At 47.1% G+C, this 15,222-nt stretch overlaps 1 protein-coding gene across 1 annotated transcript in view; it reads right to left on the bottom strand.

The window, feature by feature from the left end:
- Positions 1–284: 284 nt before the first annotated feature.
- Positions 285–15,222, bottom strand: part of loxhd1b (lipoxygenase homology PLAT domains 1b) — a gene marked incomplete at both ends in the record, with an annotated part of 23,384 nt that continues 8,446 nt past the window's right edge. Inside the window, 30 exons of the mRNA XM_084468186.1 lie at positions 285–765; positions 1,415–1,570; positions 1,744–1,876; positions 2,141–2,311; positions 2,680–2,865; positions 3,236–3,413; positions 3,567–3,684; positions 3,795–3,922; positions 4,069–4,254; positions 4,501–4,709; positions 4,904–5,030; positions 5,373–5,582; positions 5,689–5,843; positions 6,228–6,390; positions 6,599–6,715; positions 6,936–7,117; positions 7,266–7,430; positions 7,725–7,853; positions 7,982–8,086; positions 8,307–8,452; positions 9,071–9,204; positions 10,217–10,368; positions 10,951–11,275; positions 11,482–11,642; positions 11,960–12,152; positions 13,043–13,239; positions 13,725–13,801; positions 13,978–14,138; positions 14,400–14,554; positions 14,893–15,028. Coding sequence (XP_084324312.1) covers positions 285–765; positions 1,415–1,570; positions 1,744–1,876; positions 2,141–2,311; positions 2,680–2,865; positions 3,236–3,413; positions 3,567–3,684; positions 3,795–3,922; positions 4,069–4,254; positions 4,501–4,709; positions 4,904–5,030; positions 5,373–5,582; positions 5,689–5,843; positions 6,228–6,390; positions 6,599–6,715; positions 6,936–7,117; positions 7,266–7,430; positions 7,725–7,853; positions 7,982–8,086; positions 8,307–8,452; positions 9,071–9,204; positions 10,217–10,368; positions 10,951–11,275; positions 11,482–11,642; positions 11,960–12,152; positions 13,043–13,239; positions 13,725–13,801; positions 13,978–14,138; positions 14,400–14,554; positions 14,893–15,028 — 5,136 coding nt within the window. The remainder of the gene's footprint in view (positions 766–1,414; positions 1,571–1,743; positions 1,877–2,140; positions 2,312–2,679; positions 2,866–3,235; positions 3,414–3,566; positions 3,685–3,794; positions 3,923–4,068; positions 4,255–4,500; positions 4,710–4,903; positions 5,031–5,372; positions 5,583–5,688; positions 5,844–6,227; positions 6,391–6,598; positions 6,716–6,935; positions 7,118–7,265; positions 7,431–7,724; positions 7,854–7,981; positions 8,087–8,306; positions 8,453–9,070; positions 9,205–10,216; positions 10,369–10,950; positions 11,276–11,481; positions 11,643–11,959; positions 12,153–13,042; positions 13,240–13,724; positions 13,802–13,977; positions 14,139–14,399; positions 14,555–14,892; positions 15,029–15,222) is intronic.

Here is a 15,222-nt window from a genome sequence, read left to right on the forward strand (position 1 = left end):
CCCTCAACCATTTTGGTCACTAGACTCAAACTTATGTCTCGTAACGTCTGAGCGGTTTAACCATCGTGATGTTTGCCACAGAAACAGCAGCCGTGTGTGAATTGGAAAGAAAGGTGTTTCTCTAGTCCAGTCGACCAAAACCAACACCATCAACATGGCAAGGCAGGCGGCCATCTTTGTGTCATCGCCGGTTGCGTAGATTTAACGCCAAGTCGCTAAATGCCATTCAGACATACTGACATACTCTTGACAAAGGGCAGGGAAAGGCACGACCCTCGGTGGCTCTAGTACTTGGGATAGAGCACTCTCTGGATCTGCCCGTCCGCCTTCGTCACATCCAGCCACTTCCCGCATTGGAAGATGGTGGTCACTGAGTTGGCGGTGTTGGTCACCTCGACACACTCCAGGAACCAGCCGGCGGCGGAGCCTGAGTTGTCGTGCTCCACGGTGACCCGGAGCAACTCGCCCATGTCCAGCATCTCCAGGACGAAGCGGTCCGTGTGGCCGCGCTCGAAAAGGTTCCTGAACTTCTGCCGGAGCTGCCGCTGGCCCGAGTCGCCGTTGACGCCGTACACGGTGATGAAGACGTTGGCGTCGGTGCCTGCCTCCTTCACGTCCCCGGTCATGACGATGATCTCGTACCTGACGGGCACCAGGTTGCGCACCTTGCTCGCAAAGCTCTCGATGGACTTGTAGGACTCAAAGGTCTGGAACTGGTCCTTCTTAGCTGCCAGGGGAATACGGGCGTCGCAGTGGAAGAAGTACCTGTGCAGAAGATATAGGGAAAGAAATGATTGATTGTATCCCATCCGATTCAAGTTGATTGACCAATTTTCATAGGTTATTTATAGATCATTATCTAGCTGACCCAAAAAATGTAACCATGTAGTGTTAGTCACATCGCGCAAAACATATTGATCTGTCTTGACAACAAGGACAAACAAAGAAAGCAAATGTGACCAAAGACGGGACATGGATCTTGAGGTTAAAAATAAATCAAACATTTCCCCCTTCGTCGGAACACCTGCCCTGTCAATCAAATCCTGCATTCCTAGGATAAAAGTAGCTAGGGAACAGTCAAGGGTGTTACGCAGACTCTGAGAGCAAGCCAACAGGAATCTGAGAGAGAGAGAGAGAGAGAGAGAGAGAGATATTTTGGGCTTCACAACGATATGGCAGGCTTTAAATAAATTCTATCATGGAAATATAAAATAAAACATGTGAACGAATAGGCCTGAAACTTGGAAGGCCATTACGTTTGCAAAGCATTACGTTCTCATTGAACAAGTGTACATGTATGTACTATGCACATACATGTCGATATTTTTTAAATTAATTTACATGCCAATACATGTTTACATAAATGTAGCATTGAAAAGGGATTGATCCTATGAGGTTTGTCATATCCTCTCACTTGTTGCCCAGTTCCTTCTCGGTCACCACCACCTCCATGACGTGCCAGGAGGCTTCGCCCTTCACCTTCTTGCCGTCTTTGGTGATATGGCCGATCGAAATGCCAGCGATCTCTCCCAAGTGCTTGGAGGAGAACTCAAAGGTGTCGGTGGCACCGCTGCAGAGAGACAAAACAAACAGCAAGCGTCTCAATTGGATGTGAGGCGGTGGAATCACAGGGAGGTTTACGTCATGCTGGGAGGCTGAGCTCTCTGGGGAACCCACGCTCCCCGGGTACACAGAGCGGAAGGGGGTTATTCCTCATTAAGGATCCTCGACTTGAAGACCTACCACAAGAACTTCTTTTTTTTGTTCTCCATGACAAACTCTTTGGAACGCGCCTTTTTCCCTTCCAACACGATCCAGGCATTCTCCGTGGTGTCTGCGTGGTCCGTGTTTGCAGTGGTCGTGGCGATTTCATATTCTGAAAAGTGGATGTCATGTAACATTGTGTTTTTTAATCAAGCAAATTACCAAACATGGACAATCTAAATGACTGTTATACAGTACATTGTTAGTGAGAAGTTTCCTTAGATAACAACTTCTTTGTCTTTGATAATAATCTCATTGATACTAACTGGTTTTCTCATAGTAACTAACTGGGGTTCTCATTGATACTAACTGGTTTTCTCATTGATACTAACTGGTTTTCTCATAGTAACTAACTGGGCTTCTCATTGACACTAACTGGTTTTCTCATTGAGGTCCACAGTGTCGTTGTTGGCACAGGCCAGCTCCCTCATGATCTGCCCGTCGTCCCTGCCTTTGGCCAGCCAGCGGTCGCAGGGGAAGCGGAAGGTATCATCCATGGTATCGTCCTTCACGTCAACGTACTCTAGATGCCACCCAGGACCGGGCCCTGAGGTAGGAGGCAACACTGTCCATCACCGCTTGGAATTCTATGATATATAATACTGCAAGGTTTTTTCCCCGGTCTGTGGTAGGAATATGATTATGTACAGTGTTTGGTATTTGTTATTTTAGAGGGTTTGAGTTATTTGAGATTTTTTTTGAACCCAAGGTGAACTGCAAGTTCGTATTGTGGATCAGATTATCAGGGTATGAATTTTTTTTCTACCAAGCTTCTACCAAGATTTGATTCCCTTTGAATAGTGATGACACATACATATATACAGATGTTCCATGGGTGCACACACACACACACACACACACACACACACACACACACACACACACACACACACACACACACACACACACACAGACCTTTGTTGTCATGCCAAACGCGGATCTTGGACAGCTCCCCGAGACTGAGCATGTCAGCGAAGCGGAACACGTCTTTCATTTTGCGTTCAAACTTGTTCCTGGCTCCGCTCTCCTTCAGGGCCAGCATCCCTGTGTCTCCGTACTCTCCGAAGACGATCAGGGACACGTTGGCATCTGTGCCGGCACCTAAATACATAGAGATATGTATGTTTACATATTTGCATGTAAAACTCAACCTGCATGCATATTACATACATGTGCGTGAAGCAAGCGACGGAGAGATAATGTAAAAGTAAAAAGCAGCAGCAATCTTAAACCTGCAATACTTTTCTACTACAGCTGTTAACACTATTCGAAACAAATATCTTCACCAGAAATTTTCTCGAGAATAAGACCCGCCCATCCAAGGGTCAATTCATTCAATTGTTTCGGTATAAATCGTTTAATTCTGGTCCACTTTCGGTCTGGTCTGGCGCACCAAGCGACCGGCGATCTCTGGCCTTCTGCCGCTAGACTCCATTCATTCTGTTCCTCACGTCCCGGTGGGGGCACCCACCTGTGACGTCGCTGGTCACCACTGTGATGGTGTAGGTGGTTCTCTCCACCATCTCCTCCTCGTCCACCACGGCCGCCAGCTCGCACACCTGGGTTCTCTTGGGCCCTTTGGTCTTGGACAGCCAGTTCTCGTAGGTGAACGTGTATAGGTCCTCCGTGATCGGGTTCCGCATCTGGACCTGCGGAACACGACGCAGCCGACGGAATCACGCACACTAACCCACTACTAACACACTAACACACTAAGTGGCCGCTAGATGCCAACTGTTGAATGAATACGGTAATGCTAAGGCAAAAGCAATAGATGATGATAATTCTTCTTTTTTTTTTACATTGTCGAGATACCAGTCGGGACGACTTCCAGTGCCGTCAACTCGAAGCCGGATCTTCTTCAGGGGTGCAATGTCGTCGATCTCCACGTTGAACTTGTCTTCTTGGCCTCTTTCGAACCTGGTGTAAATGGTGAGGTGGCATCACAATGGGATTTAAATGGGACTCGGATGAGATTTGAGTTGGACTGCGAGACCTGACCATTATGCACAGAGCACCAAACCACTGACCTGTCCCCGGCTTTGGGCAGCCGCATCTCCTCTGCGCTCCCGTTGGCTCCAAACACGGTGAGGAAGATGTTGGTATCAGTACCCGCATACTGGGTGTCACCTGTGGCCACTGTTGTGACATAAACCACCTAAATATAATGGGCATTGTTATAAACTGAGCAGGTATTAAGAAAAACATGCTTATTTGTGTTAATAACTAATGGATTTTCAAAAGGACACGTGTGTAAATATTATATTATATCTGTAAATATTAATATATATATTTTTTGGTCACCTTGCGAATGATGTTGATGGTGCTGGAGTCCAGCACGTTGAACAGCCTGGTGGTGAGCCCGTCCCCCCTGTCCTTTGCCAGCCAGCACTTACATGGGAAGATGTACTTGATACCTTTGGTTGGCACGGCTACCGCCAACTCGTCCACCAGCCAGCAGCTCTCTGGAGTGGCCCCGTTGTGTCCCAGCTAGGGTGGGACGGTGGGAGTAGACGAGGAGAGGAAACGACAGAGGGAAAGAGGAGATGGACAGGAACTAAATCCCAACAGCTTCATGTTTTATTTGCCGTTGTTTTCATCTATCCAGAGGCACTACTTGAACCGTCTTTGTTCAACTGAAACGCATACTAAAAGGATAATGCTGAACAAAGCATCAAACGCTGCGTTTGAACCTCGGACAAAAAAAGGTTCACCAGCATTCCATTGTTCTCTCACCTCCACCCTCTTCAGTTCGCCGACGTCAGTCCCATAGCATACAAAGTTCTCCATGGTGCCAGGCGCAAAGCATTTCTTCTCCTTGGGCAGGTCCAGCCACAGCCGGTCCGTCTCCACCTCCCCCGGTCCCAGAATGATGACGTAGGCTCGGGCAGTGGTACCCGCATCGCGGTCCATCCCCGTGGACAGGGTGAAGTGATACGGAATGACTGGTGACAGCGTTCACAGTCAGTGACATTACATTCTATCCAACTGACGGTTCAATGACATTCAATTGACGCTTCAATTGACAATTCAAATGACAACATAGTTTCATTAAATTATGAGGCCATGTATATGCATGCATGTAACCGGGATGAATCATGAGGACATTTCACTGTGAAGAATACATGGATGACTTTACTTGGTCCCTCCTCCACGACCACCTGCTTCTTCTTCTTTTTCTTCTTGTTGGCGTTTCTGTCCAGCCCAGGTTTTGCCTGGGCCGTCTTCTGGGCGTTTGGGTCAGTGTTTCTGTCCCCCTCGTATCCCTGCAAGGCACACATGGACACGTTTCTAAGTGTGTCAACTGTACAGACTTCTTAGTGTTTTTTTGTTGGTATTTGTAGGTGTTCGATTAGAGATGGTTCAGTTGACCTACGGGAAGGTGAGGTTTTAGAGTCAGGGGAATGGTGAGGGCGAAAGCAACCAAACATGAGCAAATGTTGACGTATTTGCAATAGCATTTATATGCCACTTTTCTAGTTACTTTGCCCAATAAGGCCAGTTAGGGGTTAGCTGTCTTGCTAAAGAGACCTGAACCAGGAGGAAACGACTAGCAACCCCCAATTTACAATCTAGTTGAAATGGAAGGTTTGGAGGATTTACGGAACCTTGACAAAGAAGGTGCGGTCGATGCGTTTGTCCTCCTTCTTCCTGGACAGCCAGCGCTCGCACAGAAACATGTACACCTCCTCCGTCTCCATGTCCGTCACCTCCACCTGGTCCAGGTTCCAGTCCGCCCCCATATTTGAGTTGTCGTGGCGAATGCGGATCTTAAACACTTGGCCCAGGTCCACCGCCTCGATGGTGAACTTGTCCACCTGGAATCACAGAAGCAGCGTTCTCTATCACGAGCACAAAAGTGTGTGTTTGGGTTTCGTTACGCTACTCGTGTGCACTTGACATTTCAGATAAAACTGTACGTACCTCTCCTCGTTCAAATTTGTTGCTGTTGCCCTCTGACTTGCTGAGTTTGCGTTCTCCAGTGTCTCCCAGGTCTCCGTAGAGGGTGAGGAAGACGTTGGCATCGGTTCCTGCGCCGTACATATCCCCCGTCCGCACGGAAACCTTGTATTCGTGAGCTAAACGTTTCAGAGTAAAGTGGTACGGTAAGAGCTTTGTTGGTACGCAGAAGAGGTTTAAGGGTTGAGGTTTGGGGTAAGTGTAAGTTACCCCGGCCCTGCATAAGTAATGCAGGTTAGGGGTAAGGGGCTTAAGGGATTAAGAGGTTAAATGTTAAGGTTGGAGGGTTGGGTGTTAGGGTTGGGTGTTAGGGGTTAGGGTGTTATTGTTAGGGGTGAGGTTTAAGGGTTAAGAGGTTTGGGGTAAGTGTAAGCTACCCCTACCCTGCATAAGTAATGCAGGTTAGGGGTAAGGGGCTTAAGGGATTAAGAGGTTAAATGTTAAGGTTTGAGGGTTTGGTGTTAGGGTTCAGTGTCATGGGTTAGGTTTCTGGGAGGGCTTACTCTCCAGGGCGTCTTCCACCTCGATCTCTGTGCTTTTCAGCGTTCCATCCCTCAGGAGTTTCTCTGTGATAATGTCAGATGGGACCAGCTCCCTGATTGTCTCGCCGTCATCCTCAGACTTTGCTAGCCAGCATTCACATGGGAAGATGGTTGTTTCAGACCCCTGCCGTAAAATACGCAAACTGTGTTTAGTGTTGCCCCATTTTTCGAGTCATCATCATTAGGTATCATCATCTTATTTAGATTTGGTGTGAAAATACATTCAATTCTAAAGCTTTTCCCAATGTGCATGGGCCCATTGTGAGATGCCAGTTAATGTGCTTATAAAAGGTATTGTAGAAATGTAATTTAAAAAATGGAAAATGGAGCACCTTTCCTTTCCGGAGCTGTCGCCTGATTTCCACTCTGTCGAGGTGCCATCCTGGGTTGGTGCCCTGGTTATCATGACCAATCCTGATCTTCTCTATCACATCCCCGACATCCTCCAGCTGTGAGCAGGCAGACCGCACAGCAGGAAGGGGAGCGCTCAGATCTTATTTCTACAATGCTTGTCAGTGGGTTCAACTCAAATAAAATGACTTTCAAATCAATCAAATCAATCTGAGAATCGTAGACTTTACACACTTGAGAGTGTGTCAAGCAAAGTGTTTCTTTTTTATTTGTTCTGGTGCCTTTTGGTAGACTGCTCGAAGCCAATGACTCACACACCTCCACAATGAACATGTCTTCTGCCGCTCTCTCAAAGTACAGTCGTCTCTCCCTCTTGTTGACACAGAGGTGTTTCTGTTGTGTGCAGACGCCCTTGCCGCCGTACAGGACGATGAACACGTCAGCGTCCGTCCCCGCGCAAAACACGTCGCTGGTGAAAATCTTTATCTCATAAGGCACAACTGGAAAGACAATGAAAGTCACGTTTTTACTCAAAGTGTGCTCAATGATGATGGTGATGCATGCAGACGGATGTATGGCTGCATTGTAAAAGCTGTTGCCTGTATTACTCACTCAATCGGTCACCCATTAACTCACTCACTCACTCACATGGCGTGTACAGTTCCGTTTGTAATTCAGCAGGGAACAGATCCCTCACGATGGCCCCGTCATCCTCTCCCTTATCCAGCCAACGGCCACATGGGAAACGGAGTCTTTGACCCTGTGAGGGGGCGTCTATCTCCACCCAGTCCAAAAACCAACCGCTTGAACCACCTGAGAATACAGGAGGAATATCCCTCAATTTAGTCTAGGTTGAAACACAGATAGCGCTAATGTACTGGTGTTTAGGACCCACTGTGTGGTTTGGTCCACTTCTGCAGGAAAACAGACAATTTAGATTTTATATAAACTCTATATACTCTTTTAATGTGAAATAAAACTGCTTGGGACACGACTTTCAAAGGGACATTCCGTTTTTTACTATTAAGAGACAGATTGAAATGTAGTAAAATGGTTATGTAAGTTATTCTAAATAAATAATACGGATAGATATTAGATATGACCCACCAGAATTGTCATGGCCCATGCGGAGCTTCTCCAGATCTCCAAGGTCCACTGCTTCCACGGTGAACTCGTTGATCATCCCTTGCTCAAATTTATTCTTATAATTCTTACACGCTTTTAGGTTGATTATCCCTGTAGGAGGCAGAGTGGTGTGTGAGTCACATGCCTATCCCTCCAAGGTCTATTCAAATCAAACCATACATTGGGTTGTCCTAAAAAGATCTCTATGCCTGTAATTATTGGGACGTCAGACATCCTACCTGTGTCGTCATTTTCTCCAAATAGGATTGCGAAGACGTTTGCATCGGTCCCTGCATATTTCTTATCCCCAGTTTTGACCTTAATAGTATATGTAGTGGACATTGCTGTGGGCACACAAAGAAGAGGTTACAAGTTATTGGTTCAGTACCCCCTTCATCAAGCAGTAGAACATTGCTTTATACCTTTCTTGGTTCTCCCTCGAGTAAACTCTGTCTGTACTTTATTTCTATCTCATCACGACTTTAAATTAATCTTCGACAGTGTCCCCCCCCCCCCCCCCCTGCGTTTATTAAAAAACAAGCCTCTCTGGGGGAATGCTGTTACATTTCTGCTCCAGCCCCAGGGCGGTGCCTGAGTCTTCGTCGTCGTCATCCCTCTTCATGAAGGCCTCGTCCACGGGCACCAGCTCCCTGGCGATCTGCCCGTCGTCCTCGTCCGTGGCCAGCCAGCGGTTACAGGGGAAGTAGTACCTGCAACGCCACCAAGCGCACTTTAAAAGACTGGCTGCCAACCACACAAGATGCACTCTCCTGCTCATTGTTCTTACCATGTTTCAAGAACACTTCTCCTCTTCCACCACTGCATAGACCCTCTGTACCCTCTGTTTTTATTTTTATTTGTGTTGTTGTACTTCTTGTTGTGCTGTCTTGCTCCGTGTGTGCTCTCTGTGAGCTCTCTATGAATCTGTTAAGTGACCTTGAGTGTGAGAAAGCCGCTACATAAAATAAACATATTATTATTATTATATTATTATTAAGACGCATTTCTTTTCCCATTTCTTTCCTTCTTCTAACCCGGACCTCCACCCGCCGAAATGTTATCTTCTCTAAACCGTGATATCTAAATGTTATAAATCTATTTCAAAACCTGCCATAATGGAAAATAGGGTCCCTCTCTCTGCAATTGCAAGGAATCGAACTGAGAAACTGTGAATGTGACGACGGTTTATTGAGGTTCTAATATATATATATATATATATATACATACTGTATGTATGAATGTGTGAATTAAACTGTCTGAAGCCCGTTTCCTGAGAATATCAAGTTAGGGGGAGCCAACATAGAGTGTTCATCTCCATAGCGACTCACGTTATGTCCTCCTTGGTGTCCACGATCTCTACCCGGTCCAGGTACCATGAGGAATAGGAGCTCTTGTTGTCATGGCGAATGCGGAGCTTTTTCAAAGTCCCCAGGTCCACAGCCGTCACGGTGAACATGTCTTCCTAGAAGATGAAGCGAGTTATTCGCTTGACATACATATTTATCATGTGTTTGACACACATTGTCTTTTCCCCCAGCTGATGGCAAGTCATTTCACTAAACTACCAACAGGGCCTCAAATAAGATGACTTAATTTGACTACCTTAGTGCGACAGCAAGAGCATATGTATTTCCTTACTATGCCCGTTTACACACACCAAAGAACACAGTCTTCACTGTAAGAAGACCCCCCCCCCACCCCATGACGAAAGTTTCTTCATTCTTCTTTAATCAAAGCCGGCTCGTCTCGGGTTACCTTTGAAATCCAACAAATTATCTGCGGACATGGCTTCTGCGTTCCTGAGGCCTCAGGTATAACGCGGAGATCAATTATTCAACGCTTTCAATTCATTAAGTGATGAGTAAAAGTAGGGCGGTGATGACTCTCAGGTCTCCCCTCCTCCCTCCCTCCCTCCCTCCTCCCCTCCCTGCCGTCTCCCGGCTCCCCTGCACCACAGCTGGCTCTGTCTGCAGGAGAGTGTGTCATCCTACCAGAATAACACTCCCACCCAGAGCCCGCCGTAGGGCTGGTGTTGCATGGAAGTGTTTGAGTCGGTGCCTGACAGCGAACAGCGCATTTTTATAATTAGAAACCCCATATCTGTTCTTTGTGTTCATCTTAAAACCGTCGGGATTGTTCTGGAACGGGGGCCCCGGGACTTCTTTAATCACACTATGGCGGTTCAGGTGGGAGGGAGAAGTGATGGGGTGCTTCACGAGTTCACACACCTACTTGTTGTACATTTCGTTTGATATATTTTACACTATCGCGATTTTTTGTTTTATCTTCTAGAGCAAGGTAGTCAGCATTCCTGTTCACTGTCACAAAATAAAAAAATTAAAGACAATTGTAGAATTATAAAAATAAATTCTGAAAAGAAGCCATTTTCCACGGGGTTTCCGTTCCTTTGGTCCGGCCCGCGGGGGTTAAAACACGGTGGTGCTCTGCCCTCGCTGTTTAACCTGCGCCGTTACCTTCGCTCTCTCAAACTTGTTGAGGTTGTTCGACTTTTTCAGAGATCGCTCTCCGGTGTCTCCGTTCTCGCCGTAAATATTGATGTAGACGTTGGCGTCGGTTCCTGCTCCGAGCATGTCTCCTGTGTACACGCTCACTTCGTACGTGTTCTCTGTGGTAGGAGGACGACACAGGGCCTGCGTTAGCGGGGAGGCTGACACGGGGATTAGGGCTACTGCGTTACCGTGAGCCATGCATTACTGATGAGACTCTCTTCAGGCCGCCACGGGTCATATGCTTCAGGGAAGTGTGTCACATTCGGCTCTGCCAGGTGGCTTGCACAAACATGCCAATACTAATTCTATTTAGTTATTTAGCAGATGCTTTTATCCAAAGTGAATCGAATGTAGATCATTAATGAGCAGGTATGAACAATTTTATGTAAAAGGAGTGAAAAATACATTAATGGTCAGTGTAGTCTAGTCAAGCGCCCCCAAAAATGACGGTCGCGGTTCGAGAAAGGTTGAGCACCCGGCCTGCACTAGTCGACTTTTTGACCGGCAAAGCCACTTTTGGGTCTGCATTTTTGGGTCAACACATACAAAATAACAATATCACTAATAATAGCAACAAACATGCATCCTTATTTCTTCTGCAGGTACCCTGCCCCTGGGACAGAACCATGGGCCCCAGGGATAAAAACATTCTGCTATTTGACCACACAGTCACCAACGGCTGCCCTCGTGCCCTCTACCTTCCAGATCGTCCGCGTCCTCGGGCAGAAGCTCCACCACCAGCTCCCCGTCCTCCTCCCCCCCCGCCAGCCACCGGGAGCAGGGGAAGTGGTAGGACAGCACCACCGGCTGCAGCCTCTCCTCCATCTCCTCCTCCTCCTCCTCGTCCTTCTTCTTCTTCTTTTTCTTCTTCTCTTTCTTTTCCTCCTTTTTCTTGGGGACGGACACCATGGCCATGATGAGCCGCTTGACGTCCACCGTCTCCAGGAACCAGCCCGACCCCATGCCCTGGCCGTCATGGCTGATACGGATCTTGAAGATCTTCCCCACGTCTTTGGCCTCTGTCTGGTCGTAGAGAGGGGGAGGGAAGGGGAGCGCCACACGTGAACTGAGATGCTTTCACCTCTCTGTGTTGGATTTTTTTCCTGACGCCTTAACGTTTTTTTTTTTTGCACATTTCCTGTGGTGATCGTGTCTGCTGGAGTAATGGCACACTCGATTGTGTGTTTGTTTTGTGACATTGTATTTAAATGATCAATAGAGTTTGGTACCCTAAATATTTCGGTGGCGTTGCGTTCATAGTTGTTGGATCTGCTTTCCAGGGTAATGATCTCTGTCTTTCCCTTTTCCCCGAAGATCTGGAAGACCACTGTGGCGTTGGTGCCAGCGAACGACACATCTCCGGTGACTACTGTTACCTCATAGTTAATTACTGCAAAACAAGAGCACATTATTAATAATGGAATACATTTTGGTGACTTTATATTTTCTATTTACAATTTGAACAAGTCTGTCTTAGTGACATCTGAATGTGTTTGTATTTGTGTTTTTAATTTTATATAAAATCAAATAAAACTTTGTTTGGAGAGCTCTCTTCATGCAAAACATCATAAGAAGGTTCAACAGGTGAAACATAACAACAAGAACATCACAAGAACAAGAAATAACACTGGTTTATCCTTATTTCATCTTTTCATTATTTTTTTCCTTTTTTTTTATGAACATGAATGTCTTAAGCATGTCGCCTACATTGTTCGCTGTCCAGGATTTCGCTGGGATAGATCTCCACCTCTGTCTTGCCGTCCGCCTCATCCCTGCACAGCCAGCGGTGGCTGGGGAACATGTAGTGTTTGCCGTGGTTGGGAACCATGATCTGAACGCTGTCCAGGAACCAGCCTGCGCGCATGCCCTCATTGGTGTGGCCAATCATAAGACGGTTGATCTACCGGGGGAGAGAACCAAAGTATGTGTCAGGGGACGGGGCCTTTTTAGGTTTCTGAAAGCAGCATTAATCTTAAGTAAGCCCCACTCCTGTCTCTGACCAGTCCAATCTTTAGGATTGGCTAGTGACTTGGAAAGAACAAGAAAAAGTTGATGCACGATATACGGCACATCATTCAAAGCTCAGGCAAATGGCGGCATTAGCTCAGGAGGTAGAGCGGGTTGGCTGGTAACTGCAAGGTTGCTGGTTCGATCCCCGGCTCCTCCTAGCTGAGTGTCGTGGTGTCTCTGAGCAAGACGCCTCACCCTAATTGCTCCTGACTTGCTGGCTGTCGCCCTGTGTGGTTGACTCCGTTGTCGGTGTGTGAATGTGTGCATGAATGGGTGAATGTCAGTCAATGGGTGAATGTCAGTCAACACTGCTTTCGATAAAAGCACTATATAAATGAGGACCATTTACCATTTAGGAGAAACAAGCAACTCGCACCCAGAACCTACAATGCACTACCTTTTGTGGAACCTACTGGTCCTGATACCGTTATGGTTTGCTATTTACCATTTTGTCATTTAGCAAATCTTTTAGCCAAAGCAACACCTAACACCAGCTAATGGCAGACAGATAAGACCATTTGGCAGGTAAAAATAGAAAATTCCAAATCACAAGAATAAGCTGTGAATTTCAGATACAAATCCTTATGACAAGGTAGCGTCCTGTTCAAAGATGCCAACATGGCTGCAAACTATCGTCCAACCCAGAACCTTCCAGTTGGAAGTCAAACATCTTTCATTATTTTATCCGTATAACGTCTGCTCCCCGACAGGGTCATGGTGGACCAGGCGTCCGCCCCTCCCATCCTGTATGGCTCACAGTGGAGTGTAGTGTAAGCGCACCTGTCCGATGTCGAAGGTCTCCACGGTGAAGATGTCAATGCGGGCCGTCTCAAAGTAGTTCCCCAGGTTGTTGTCTGAGACCTCCAGCATCATCCTGCTGGTGTCGCCCTTCTCCCCGTATAACTTCACGAACACCTTGGAGTCAGAGCTGCTCCCAGGAATGCTGCCGGTCTTCACTGCGATGTGGTAGCCCACGTCTGGTGGCATGACACACACACACACACACACACACACATACGAGCGCACACGCACAGGCAGACGAGCACACACGCACAGACACACAAGCACACACATACATGCACAAACACACATGCACACGTGCACAAACACACATACAAATATGCACACAGTCACACACAAATACACACATACAAACACAAGCACAGACAGACACACACACACACACACACACACACACACACACACACACAAACACTCATGCACAGACACAAACACACACAAAAACACACATGCATAGACACACACAAACACGTGGACACACATATGCACAAACACACACACACACGCATGCACGGCCCACAGACACATACAAACAAATATATACAAGCATGAACAATCCCGTACATGAGCAAACATACATGCATGACCTCGAAACACGTAAATAGACACGTTGGCTCAGCCTATATTTGTGCCTTCTCATAGCAATCCGTAAAATACTTACTGTAAAGACGTGGGCCATCAGCGAAGGGCACTAGTTCTCTAACAATCTGTCCATCATCCTCATTACGATCAAGCCACCTGGAACAGCCAATGAAAACGTTGTCCTGTCACGTTCACATCTGTGGCTTGGCTTATGTTTTCCACGCGTGTGTGTGTGTGTGTGTGTGTGTTTATGTTTGTGTGTGTGTGTGTGTGTGTTTATGTTTGTGTGTGTGTGTGTGTGTGTGTGTGTGTGTGTGTGTGTGCGCTCTCACCTGTTACACAGGAACTGCTCAGCCTGAGACTCGGTCTGGCCCTCCTCCCGGACCAGAACCTTGTCCAGGAACCAGCCACAGCCCCCGCCCCGGCCGTCATGCCCTATCCTCACACGCTGCACCTGGCCGAGGGACACCGCCTCGATGATGAACTCATCCATCTGGGAGGGAGACGCACGCACACCGTCAGCAGAGCAACACCTGAGGTTCAGACTTTACATTATCGCCTGAAGACCATTCACTTTCAGTCAATACTTTTTCATCCAAAGGGTGGATCCAGATTAAGGAGCTGGTCTTATGCATCTTGCTCAAGGCTGTTTCCATGTATTGGTGTGGATGGTGTGCATTATATTATCGATTCTAATATTTCCATGATATTATAATAGCATGGTGCTAGCAGGGCTGGCACTGGTTGTACTCACGCTGCCCTTCTCGAACTTGTTGACGTTGTTTTTGCAGATGACCAGCTGCCGGTCGCCGCTGTCGCCATGGTCCCCGATGAGGTTGAGGAACACCGAGGCGTCGGTGCCGCTGCCGCCCACCGTGCCCGTGCACACCGTCACTCTGTACTTGATCACTGGGACACACCGCGCACGCAGGATATACCTTCTCACGCCCTTACCTTATAATAGTGTATATACCTTCTCACTCCTATACCGTCTACTAGTGTATATACCCTCTCACTCCAAAACCGTCTACTAGTGTATTTACCTTCTCACTCCTATACCGTATGCTAGTATATATACCTCCTCACTCCTATACCTTATTACAGTATATATACCTTCTCACTACAATACTGTATACAGTATATACACCTTCCGATTCCTATACCTTATAACAGTATTTATACCGTCTCTCTCCTAAAGCTTATAACGGTGAGCGTGTGTGAGCGTGTGTGTGTCGTGATGTACATACGGGGCAGGGGTTCGTCGACGGTTTCCCCGTTGGCGGGTAGCTCCCGGACCACCTCCTGGTCGTCCTCGTTGGTGTCCAGCCATCGCTCGCAAGGAAACGAGTACTTCTCCTTTGTTAACGTCTTCATGATCGTCGCCTGGCAGAGAGCGACAAAAGGGAGACACAAGGAAGCATTGTGGCTTTATATCATTGTGGTATTTATTTTTCAGTTTAAATGATTATCTCAGAATAGGGTTAGGGTCGAACTCATTGTGACCGCCTGTGTTCCGTGTATTTAACTTGACTATTTTCTGCCCCTGTTTGTCGTTTCGCTTTGTTTCTGTGTCTGGT

This window comes from Micromesistius poutassou (genome assembly GCF_964030765.1).
Source record: "Micromesistius poutassou genome assembly, chromosome: 5".
In the NCBI taxonomy this organism is placed as follows: domain Eukaryota; kingdom Metazoa; phylum Chordata; class Actinopteri; order Gadiformes; family Gadidae; genus Micromesistius; species Micromesistius poutassou.